An 11821-nucleotide genomic window follows, 5' to 3' on the forward strand; every position below is an offset into this window, starting at 1 on the left:
ACATCTTATACTTCAACTATTTATAAAGCCTCTTGGATCTGAAGTTGACTTTTTAGAGCTATATGGTTCTCACAGGTCCGCAACAAAGCCTAAAACAATTTGATGGTCTTAAAGAACATGATGCATTGCTGTAGCCTGCCCAATAGTATATAAAGGAGTTAAAACATCAACACCTTAAACATCTACAGCAGTAGATACATACATGCATACAGAAAACCTGCAGAAGATATATTAACCCCCAAACATCACATATATAATGGTAAAACACTGACAGGAAACATTTCTACACAAGCCATCTGAAGCCACAAATTGAGATCTGACTGAAAGTGTTTTTTATAATTCTGACTTTAAACTCAGAATTCACCTTTGGTCAGATCTCAAAAACAATTTCACATGTGGCGCTAATCCTCTTCCGTCGATTCACTGTCTATTTCTTTTCATCATACATCCTCTTATGTAAGATTTTCAATACAGGACATTCCCTTGTAGCAGAGAATATTCACAGTGTGATATTACTGCTTTTACTTCAGTCAAGGATCTCAATACTAAGGTTAAATATGCTACCTAAAACAACCTGTCAATCATCCTTCAATGGCTCAGATTCATGAGCTGTGAATAAATCCTTCTCATGTCTGCTATATATAGCGCTGTGACATGCATGTCTCTATCTAGGACAGTGTGTCATGTGACCTGTGTGACAGCCTGTGGTGGAGAGTTTCGTTTCAACCATGAGACATTACATTGCTGTCACAGAAAGAATTTGATGAGCTGGCAAAGACATTCATTCCACAAAAGTGTTGAAGTCTTTTTTGGGTCGGATGCAAATCCCCTCACATTCAACAACAGCTCTTTCTGGAAGTTCTGGATGTTTTTCTGGCCGGGCCTCTCGGGCCCCGCGGGCCATGGCAGGGATTTTCCTCTCTGAGTATGTGGGCAGGGAACCCGTCAGAAAGCAACTGAAAGGCTGACGTCAGTGAAAAGAGACACTCTCACTGTCCTTTACTTGAAAATAAATATGAAGTTCATTGACAAATTAGCATTAGCATTTAGCATTTTCATTTGGGTGCAGTTATCTCAATTCAAAACCAATAACAAAGAGACGTGAGAATCCTGATTTACGATATTTTATTGATGAAAACATATTTAACCTTTTGACCCAATGGACATATAACATAATATAGCAAAAAAAGCTATTGAGAACATATCCTCTGAAGCCCGATCACAGATTCAAAAGCACTGCGACATACCGCAGCGTCTCAAACACTTGTAAAAATAACAATCATTAAAAAATATACATACAAGACAAGGATATTTTTTCGTTTTTTTTTCTCAAAGTGTGATTTGTAAAAGACTGCATGTACGGAAACAGATATTGGAGATATAAGACAATATAGTAACCCACAATGTCTAACTGACAGGACGATCACTGACCGACAAGAGCTAGCTAGCTAGTCAGCTGTTAGGACTTCACTGAGAATAAAATGAAAATACATTGACTGCACAAACCAAAGGGTGCCATCCATGTAAACAGCCATTAAGAAGATGAACAGAGCAGTTATGGATGATCAGAATCAGAAGCTGTGAAAGTTTTTCCAGCAAGAGAATTGTAGTTAATGCAGGTCTTCTGGTACTAAGTTCTATGCTTGTAATTGTAAATCTGCAATCCAGAAAGGCTGCTGTATAAATCAAATCAAATCAAGTGTTATTTATAAAGCACATACGTATAAGTAGTAAGTGAGCTTAAGCGTGTAATCATGTATGTACACGGTGTGGAATGAAGCATAAAAAACATGAATAAGCATTGTGAAATCGTGAAACTAGGTTGCAATTCATAAAGACTTTGAAGCTGGTGTAAATGCAGGCGATATTTCTTCAGTTTCCACTTTTTAACGATGAGCAAATGGTTTTACCAGAATGCTTTGGACCACCCAATAGTCTGACCTTAACAGAGTACAGTAACGATTGGTAGGCCAAGATATAAACCCCATCACCAGCTGCACCTATCTCTCCTTCCTGCCTTTTCACCACTACATTCTCCCTTTTTTCTTCCTCCACTGTCTTTTATATCTTCTTCTACATCAACATATTTCCCCATTACATTTCAGGGCTATCAGCGGGGCAGTCAAAGGTTTTCCTGAACCCTGAACACAGCGTCTGGAGACACAACCTTACGCTTATAGTTCATGCTCTTCAGCAGCAGCTGAGGAATTCCCTGCCAGGGTGCTACAGCAAACAGTGTCTCATCCTCTGTCTCTGCAAATATCTGCTGTAGGAGGAAGCATAGGGGACAGACTGCAGCGTTTCTCAATGCAGTCCTGTCCTCGCTCTGTGTCTCTTACTTGTGAACTTTTTCTGCCTCACGTGATAAATAAGAGAAGCATCGCTGTACTTAATATACAGGGTCATTGTGTGTGAGTGGGCCTTCCTTTTGCTGCATTGATGTGGATAAAAAGTGTCATAAGTTCTGAACAGTGAAGTGTTCACTTGCAAAAACGGATATCGTTCTTTTTGGTTTTTTCTATAACCTTTTTGTTTTTTTACTATGTGAGCAATCCAGATGTAAATCAAACCAGTGTTGGGTTGTTTTAATGTTTTTTCTGATTTTATTTTCTCAATTGTTATAGTTATTGTGCATCACCTAGAAATGTTTGATTCAAACGAATGACTTTTATCTGTTTTTTCAAATAAACTCGTAGAATATGCAACACCTGTATCCATTTGGGAAATGTTAAAGCATGTTTGGATAGTTTTAACACCAGAAATGAAATGAAAAATATGAACCTTTTTCAACAATCCATTGATCGCACATATGACTGCTACTTTACTGCAAAATCCCCACTAAGGCATGGTTTCGTCCAAACATACATAAACACTGACTGCATGGTTTCACATGTACATTCACAAGCCAGTCTGGGGTGCTGTTGTCTTGTGTGTGCCTGACTATAAACAGAGTGGGAGCTAATTCACAATAATCATATGGACTGCTCATTCTTTTGTAGGCACTTAAAACACGTTATGTTCACATATACAAATAGACATAGCTTCATATTTTGTTTAGTTAACCCCCAATGAAAATGGGGTTTTAATGTTAGAAACAATCAAAATAAAATCTTTGGTCTGTAAACAACCATAATTATATCCAAATGCGAGGCGAGGATGCCGGTTTGTTACCGAAACTAGTTAAACCAGCATCTCACCTCAGTTTAAGCTTTAGTAAAGCTCAGTCTAGGGTGCAGGTTTTGGATCCCTGCACACACACATCTGATTTCACCTTGAGTGTGCGAGGGTGTGTGTGTGTGGAGAAACTGTCAGCTTCAGGGCACTGATGCAGCCGTTTGTGGTCTGCTGTTGGAGCGTGCTGACTAATCAGTTATTGACAGATTCGATCAGTTCTGATGACAGTTCTGCTGAGAGGCTGTCGCACTTATAGCCTTTTATTTCCAAGCTACACAAATGAGTCTCTCCCCAACCTGCTTGGCCTGGGCAGGGTCAGATGACGTTGGCATTTCAAGGAAATGTGAGATATTCACATCAGATAGGAGTGAAAGCCAAAACACAAGCTTTGATGCAAAACATTAAAAAGAAGCCTCCTTTTTCTGTCAAACACTGGGCAGGTATGCTGCTCCGCTCCTGTTTAAACAAATCTCTCCCTCCACCTCCACCTGGGGCTGACTCAGTTACAGGGCAGCCAGGTGGAGTATGCAGGATGCTGGCAAGCAAACACCGGCTGAACCTGCGCTATGTAGTAGTTACTGAAGTTGCCATTTGCCACGTAAGGAGCAGGTTGGTAGTAGCATGTCACGTTGGCCACGTTGGGGATGACGTTCTGCTCGGCGAGAACGCGCACCGCCAGCATGGCTATGAGGCCCAAGGTCTGCCGCCTCTCGTGTCCCATCAGGCACACCGTGCTCTCGTTGACCACCCCGTGCAGGGTCATCAGGTAGTCGTACTTGCGGTCCTCCAGGCCCACAAAGTGGTTCTGAAGGTAGGACTCCAGCTTACGTTGCTGCTCACATATATCAGAGAAGTCGATGAAGAAACGCGAGCACATGTAGCGCTGCTGGGACTTAATCTCTGTTTCTGAGGCAGCCCGGAAACCCCTCACCAGCAGGTGACAGTACTTCAGCAGACCCCCGCCTCGGATCTCCTCGGGGTTCCGGGTGCAGATTAACTTGTGGCGTAGGTGATTCAGGGCCTCTCCAAAGTCCCCGTACACACTCTCGCCCATGATGGTGGGGTGGAAGGTTTCGGCCATGGGGTTCTCTGAGCACTCGTAGAAAAGCAGCAGGGAGTCCAGTTTGATCTGGAAGGAGTCCACGCTGAACTCAAACTGCCGCCGGAGAGAGTCCACGAACTTCAGCTCAACATTCTTTCCTCGGTTGTTGGAGAGGGAGATAAGACTCCAGCGGTCTGAGTCATTACACACCTTCACCATCTTCTGAACATAGGCCTCCTGCGTTTGTGTGAGGGAGAGAAAAGGAGCATTATATTAAGTAAACAGCCTTAAAAGTGCAACAAAGTGAACGTGCACATTTAGCATAGAATTAATGTTAAAATATCTATAAGACAAAGTTATAGCCGCACATGTGTTTTAAATCATGCAGCTATTGACACACATATATAAGACCATATAATGTACTTGTATATGGGATGTATGTGGCTGAGCTCAGGATCCATTCTAAATTGGTTTAACTCAATCCTCTTAACTACAGAAAACTAATATGTTACCATCACTAAACTAATCTAATTGCACGTTAATTGTGCGTAATGGACGTTAAGCCGAATTGGCACAAATGCAATCCCATCTTATCACATATCCGAAAGTAAACAATGAGGAATTAAAAGGGTTAATGTACCTTTAACGTTAACGGGCTTATTTTCTCCTTATTCACACAGTCGGGTAAAAAATCTAGGAGGCAGTCCAAAACGATGTCCTTCACAGTCTGGAAATCACTTTCCCCTTTCATATCTGCGCAAAATATGAGGTCAAGATCCTTAAAGCCCAGTCCGCTGTCCCCGTGCAGAATGTGGCTGGCTGCAGAGCCATTCAACCGAACGTCCCGGACGTGGATCTTCTTTTCCTCCATCCGACTACGCACTACTTTTACTATCTGCCGCGGCTGCATCTCCAGAGTGGGGAAGTTCCCCCGGCCGTGGATCGGGATGGTCTCCCTCAGGATGGCGTCCAGCCGCTGCACTTGCTCCCAGTTGAGGACGCTGACGTTGCTGCCTTCGGTGTCGGACATACTGCTGGTGGTGGAGCTACTATCGTCCTCTGACATGGTGAAGCGTGGAAAAGTCCTCAATATAAAATAAAATATATAAATAGTTTTTTCAAAATGTGACAAATGAATGCGTATTTACGCACAAGTTATATGAAGTAGCTGTAACTTCATCCGCATCAGGATCTTAAATCGTCCGTTCTGATTATACAAATAAACTAAAATATTAAAAACCCAATGCAAATAGTGCAGCGGTGCGTTTTAGTTTGTGCAATAAGCCCGCGTTGGAGATCCAGTGGCGCAGCAGTCGTTGTGTTGACGAAGCCAGTCAAGAAGCGTGGAGATAAAGGAGTGCTAACGTTCTCCTCTCTTTCTCTTGTGCTTTTAAAATATTTGCCCCGGTGCCACTGTCAGTGCGTCCGAGCGCTGCGCATCAGTCTTTGAAGGTCGCTGGTGATCCAGGAGGGGGTTTGCTTTTTCCGGCCGTGACTCCATCGCCCAAAGGCACGCCTATAATTGTATGAATATGCATCAATACGCAGCAACTCAAGTCGCACTTTGGCACTATCGTCGATATCAACCCCTCTCAGGAATCTTGTTGATTTCTTACGCACAGCTCCTGCACATTTCTCCTCTTTTTGCCAATAAATAATCCCGTTAAAGCAGTTTGAATGCGCTCAGGAAATCCAGATTTCTTTCCTCAACTCTTTTTAGTTCGACATATTTCTCCCACTTGTGGAGAAGTTAACCGTTACCTGCCCGCTTGACATGCTGCGTCCTTCTGCAACAAGCAGCTCCGTAGTGTGGGGATGTCAGCTGTGCTTCACCCCGCCCCCCTCTGACAGCCTGCTGCTCTCCGCGAGCCCTGCTGCTCAGCACGAGCACTGTACAACTCCTCTGAAGGAACCTGCTAACCAGGCCTACTTTAATCATAGTATTACAATGCTTTTAATCTGAAGTAATTTAAGTGCTCATTAACAAGAGTATTACTCCATACAAAATGTTCTACTCATTGATGCACCTGGATTCATTCATAGATTACAAGATATTTAGAGGCAGGTCAGGTGTCATGATCATTTTAAACAAATTTAGATTGTAAGTAGTAAAAGTAAAACAAAGAAATATAAAGTTGTTGTTTCTTAATCTATGTAAAATTCAGCTGGTTATGATCTGCCTATAATGCTTATTCGGTGTTGCCATGTCGCCCTCTGTGGGCTGATTTCGGTTTTGGCAATTGGCACACATGGTCTAAAATATTTAGTACTATTGAGCTGTATACATTACACTTGTACTGAATAGCCGTTGATGAATTTGCTGTTCAAAACAGACAGGAAATATTTCTCTGTAATCCCATAAGCCAGTTACCCCCAGACCATTAATGCCCGCTGGGTCATGCTGTGCAGACTCTTAAATTGACTTCAGATTAGTCCATTATGTACAATCTGCAGGATGTGTGTCACCTGTAGCACACATTTTAAAATACACAAGATACTTAAAGGAGACATTATATTCCTTACCAGTTCACACTGGTATTTTAGGGATTCTACCCAAACATGTTTACATGCTTTAATGTTGGTAAAATACATTATTCTTCTAATACTGTCCATCTGAATTCACCTATATTCAGTCTCTTTCTGAAATGCTCCGTTGTAGCCCCTGTGTCTTTAAGACCGCCTTCCTGAAAAATACTGCTCTGATTGGTCAGTCTCTTCGGGTCACCCAGGTCTTCAGCATCGTCTCTGCGCGCATTGCAGCCGGGGAATGACTTGTTTCTACCTGTCATACTACACCGTTTCTGAGTAAAGGATATGTGCATGTCTTCGTGGATTGAGGAATTGGATTAAGTTACAGTATTAAAAATTCAAGTAAAAACTTGCTTTTTACCATATATTACCCATTTCAGGGGTCGTTAAGGTTATTTGATTGATTGATGTTATACAAATCAGTTCTTGAGCTTTTTTATCAACCAAGGTTTGTCAGAAAAAAAATTCAACTTTAATTGACTGAATCTATTTGAAAATTAGGATTATTAACACTGACAAAACAACAACAATGCATATTGTGTAATATATTTGTATATGTGTATATATTTAAGAAGTACAATATAAGACAAGCATTATCTTCATGTGTTGGCCATACCCCATTATACTTTTAGAATTTTCTGCAGGCCAATTAAAAATGGACCACGGGCTGCAGTTGGCCCCTGGGTCGTAGTTTGGACACCCCTGCTATACACTATTAAAATACGCTTTTTTTTGTTTAGGATCAGTTTTTCTTTTTTGTTATTTGACTTTTTTTTTTAAATGCAGGATATTTAATGTTTGCTAACATATGACGTTGTTCACATTTAGTGCATAGTAATTTGACAATGTTTGTACATTTAAAATGGAACACAAATAGTAAAAGAAAGATATAAAGAAAATAATAATACAAATATGGAAAGCATTGAGAAACAAACAACTTTAAGTAGACCAGAGTGGTGAAGCACCTACTGATAAATGTACCACAAATACACACACACACACACACACACACACACACACACACACACACACACACACACACACACACACACACACACACGCACGCGCACACACACACACACACACACACACGCTTTTAAATAATGTGCAGTAAACTGACACTGTGAATGATTATACAGCCTGTGTTAAATGAGGCCTGTTTCAATACCTTAAATTGGTTGTTTTTCTTTATTGCATTTGTTTTATTATATTGAATCTTGTTCAGTTCTTCTTAGGTAAATATATTTAGAAAATACACTCCTATTATTTCCAGCTCACATTTCCTGGAGCATTTTCTAAGGGCCAGATGAAAGTGGCGGCCCAGGGTCAGTAAGGTTAAGGGACAGGCAGTGGCAATGTGAGGGCGGAGCCTCTGTCACAGGTGCTCCATTTGGCAGCGCAAAGCCCTGCGTCACCACGGCCACCAAGACCTGTAAACCCTGATTATCCCATTTACTTTATTGCACTGACTCTTAAGCCACGGCCCACACAGGAGCTCTGCCTCTTCGCAGTGTCACTCCCACACAGGCAGTTTAATTCAAGTTTACAATCACATGCAGATTTCCATTGCAAACAGCTCAAACATAAGCTCATATATCACCAAAATTACATGAAGAGCTGAGAAGGAAAATGTAAGGATGGTTTTTGGATTAGTCGGCTGGTCTTGAAGATTGGATCACCGGTTTATTTGCTAAACATATATTTTGTTTTATTTTCATGCTTTGTTTTCGCACATGTCAGACAGGTTTATCGCAGGTCTCTGAAATTGAATCCCACATCTGGAAATGTATGTGGAACTGCAATGGACAATGAGTTTCCCAGGCGTAGAGGGATGGTTGCTATGGAACGGGCCCGGTCTCTTTTGCCCGTACACGGTGCAAAGCTAAATCAAAGGCGCTGTCAGAGGCTAACAGCAGGAGGCATACAGTAGCCTATACGCTTCCAAACCAGAGCCCTTTGTGTTAATGCAACCTGGCATGTCAATACTCAATTTAAATGGATGATCCACGGGGTGGAGGTTATTGAAAGGCATGAATGACATTATGCTGTCAGAAAATTCAAAGGAAGCAAGTATTCAAAAACACAACCTTTAAGTAGTTTTCCATGTCTCTTCCTGTCTCCTCATCTTTTTAAAAACATTCAGCAACTAACAGTAAAATATGGATTGTAAAAATAAAACTCAAAACAGAACGTTGTTTCCTTCTTTTTCTATTCCCCGTAAATCAATGTTTAACAAGCGCAGTGTTTTTCTCTGGACGTCTATGAACACATTTCTGCAAAATTCAGCGCAATAAAAGAAAAAAATTGAGATTTTGTTGTTTTCCTGAGCCATATTTCTGCCTGCATGAGTTGGATTTATTTAACATTAATGTTACATCCCAGTGGCCTTTGAGCATCTTCCTTCAGGTCAGGAATGTTAGCAGATCCAAAATGTAACATCAAGCACTCTTGTTACATACAGTAATGGCTAGATCTTCTCAATTAAGAATTGTGCTCACATTAGTAGGGTACAGATATTAAACATCTACATATCCTTGTATTCCTCTAAAGGTATGGAGCCCCAAAGTCTTTAATATTTAAAAACATAAAGGTTAAATAATAGAAAATGTTAAATTATAAAAACCTTTTTTGAACAAGCTTTTCTGTAAAATAGACTGTATACAGAAGCATACTTAAGATCAAAGCGAAAAGGTGCAGCCACCTACTTGTTTGATATAGCATAGTGACAATATGTAACACTTGCACTTATATTAGCTAGCTCCAACACATTGTACGTGCTAGGCTTAGGGCCATACATCTCTAAGCGGTTGACCAATCACAACAGAGCTGGGACTGGGCTCTGGTTTCAGACAGAGGGTGAAAAGACGTGCTGCAGCACAGGCAGTATGAGACAAATAAAGAGCTTTTTGAACATTAAAGTATAAAAACATGTCACAGGAGAGACACAAAATACAAATATGAAACCTGAACATTAGCATAATTTGTCACCTTTATGAGTTTCTTTGCTGTTTAAAATGTGTGGGGGAAATTCTAGGGACTGTCCAAGTATTTCTTCCATAAGATGAACATTGAGAAGGAAATACTAAATTCCGGCAACAGTGTGACAAATTAAATATGAATTATTCTACCATTAGCCTAAAACATAATACGATTTAGGGGCCTATTGGTAGAACCCTAAATTCTAAGGATTATATTATGGTCCTGCAACAAGGGCTATTTAAATCTCCTCGCACTTTCATGTCATACCTATATTCTAATTACAATAATTCTAAAGGAAAGATTTTTGTGGAATTTAGTTTGTTTACAAAATCAGCAAAAAGAGATGCTGACGTTCAGGTCCCTGCACTGTAATTATTAGAATGCTGTCTCGTTTTTGGAGCAATCCAGAAAAACGTGACCTTTTTCAAACCAACCTCACATTCAGCAGAGGAAAAACAGGCTAATGAGCCGCGACGAGCGATGAGACAATGCATGCAAGCTGTAGTGATGACAGCAAGGGTTTTAAATCCAATGTTAAATTAGATATTTTCTTTCTTAAACTCCAACAGAACTCTTTTTTTTGTGCTGTTGGTGTCACACAAGAGGAATAAAAAGATGGAATAACAGAGTGTCAAATTCAATCCGAAACACTTGACCTCAGAAACTATGCGGCGTGACAATGGCTTCACATATGGGCGAGCACTTTGCAAGTTCCTTGAGAAAACGTGAGCGATGACATAACGTAGAAAACAAAGTCCCAGTCATTTGGCAAATCCCCTCTGTGTCTCCTCGCCCATCTTTCAAAGGGATAACTGGATTTCCAGCAGGGCCACATTAATTTGTCATCACAGAGATATTCCCAGAGCTGGGTTAGGGTTAGACAGAAAGTGGGATTTCCAATCCTTTTAAATCTAAATGCTTCTGACCCCTAGTGACAAAAAAAAGCTGGAGAATCGCTCCGCCGTCAAGAGAAAATAGCATGGGTTATTCAGGTTCTGTACAGAGGATTCTTTTATTTCTTTTTGATCCCAAAGGGCTAGCGTGTGTGGTGAGCCTCCTTTCAAATTATCCTGGCAGATGAATGCTGAAGGTTACAAAAGGGGGTCTTGTTTCACGGGGAGATAAAGCAACCCATCTCTCTAATCTGCTCTATTATATGTCTTCGAGATCTAACAGCTTAAAAGAAGCTGAATGCTGCTGCTGAAGCACTTGAGAGAGATGCTACAGACACGCTGTGATCTCTGTGCTGTATGTGCTCTCTCTGGTGGCTTTCAGTAAATTCACCTTAATGGTATGACAGCCTACTGGATGCTGAAAGTACGCTGGAAAACATCCACATCAAACATCCACACCTTTAACGAAAGCGTGGTTTTCTAATCTTTGTCATTTTAGCAGCACGCTTAAGATCACTCTACTTCTTTCACAGGTGTGTACACTTCAAAAACCATTTTTGGCAATGAAACAAAAGACAGGACGATCAGCAAACATGCTCATCTTTGTTCAGTGGAGGGATAGTTTGACATTCTGGGGAAATAACAACCGTCAAACTCAGAATTTGGAAATTGAGACGAATGCGTAAAAGCCTTAAACGTGAATGCCATCCAATGAGCCGCAAGGGACGACAGCCCGAGTTGTATAGAAGTCTATGAAAATAATTGTTTTCAGTCTTACTTGATGTGTTACTACCTCAGTAAACATTTTTCTAATGAATCAATTGCTAGTTTCAAGATTCAAGGTTTGTATTGTCATTTGTGCATAGCTACAGTGTAGTTATAACAATGACAATCTGAGGTCACAGCAACTCAAGTCGCACTTTGGCACTATCCTTAAATATTCTCAGCTCTGCTGTGCTGCTGTAGCTGAGGCCTGGTTCCACCTGCCCTGCTGCTAGCTACCTGCTAGCTAACCAACCAGTTAGCTTGCTGGACTACGGACTGCTAACCTCTGGATAACCACGAACTATCGATATTATATACTGATACCAAGGACTGTTGACCTCTGGGTGAGTGCTGCTTCCTACCTCACTGGACTAACAATGGCTAATCCCAAACTGTACTGCTTTTTCTTTGCGTTATTCGCCGCCTCCCCACCCCCTCC

At 41.1% G+C, this 11821-nt stretch overlaps 1 protein-coding gene across 1 annotated transcript; it reads right to left on the bottom strand.

Annotated features, from left to right (window-relative positions):
- Positions 1 to 1108: 1108 nt before the first annotated feature.
- tent5aa (terminal nucleotidyltransferase 5Aa) lies at positions 1109 to 5996 on the bottom strand. Its single transcript, XM_034102797.2, has 2 exons — positions 4857 to 5996; positions 1109 to 4453 (listed from the first exon to the last, which is right to left on the bottom strand). The coding sequence occupies exons 1-2, from the start codon at positions 5280 to 5282 to the stop codon at positions 3674 to 3676; spliced, it is 1206 nt and encodes a 401-aa protein (XP_033958688.1). The 5' UTR covers positions 5283 to 5996; the 3' UTR covers positions 1109 to 3673.
- Between the last annotated feature and the right edge of the window lie 5825 nt (positions 5997 to 11821).

The sequence above is a fragment of the Pseudochaenichthys georgianus genome, chromosome 16 (assembly GCF_902827115.2).
Source record: "Pseudochaenichthys georgianus chromosome 16, fPseGeo1.2, whole genome shotgun sequence".
NCBI classification, from domain to species: Eukaryota; Metazoa; Chordata; class Actinopteri; order Perciformes; family Channichthyidae; genus Pseudochaenichthys; species Pseudochaenichthys georgianus.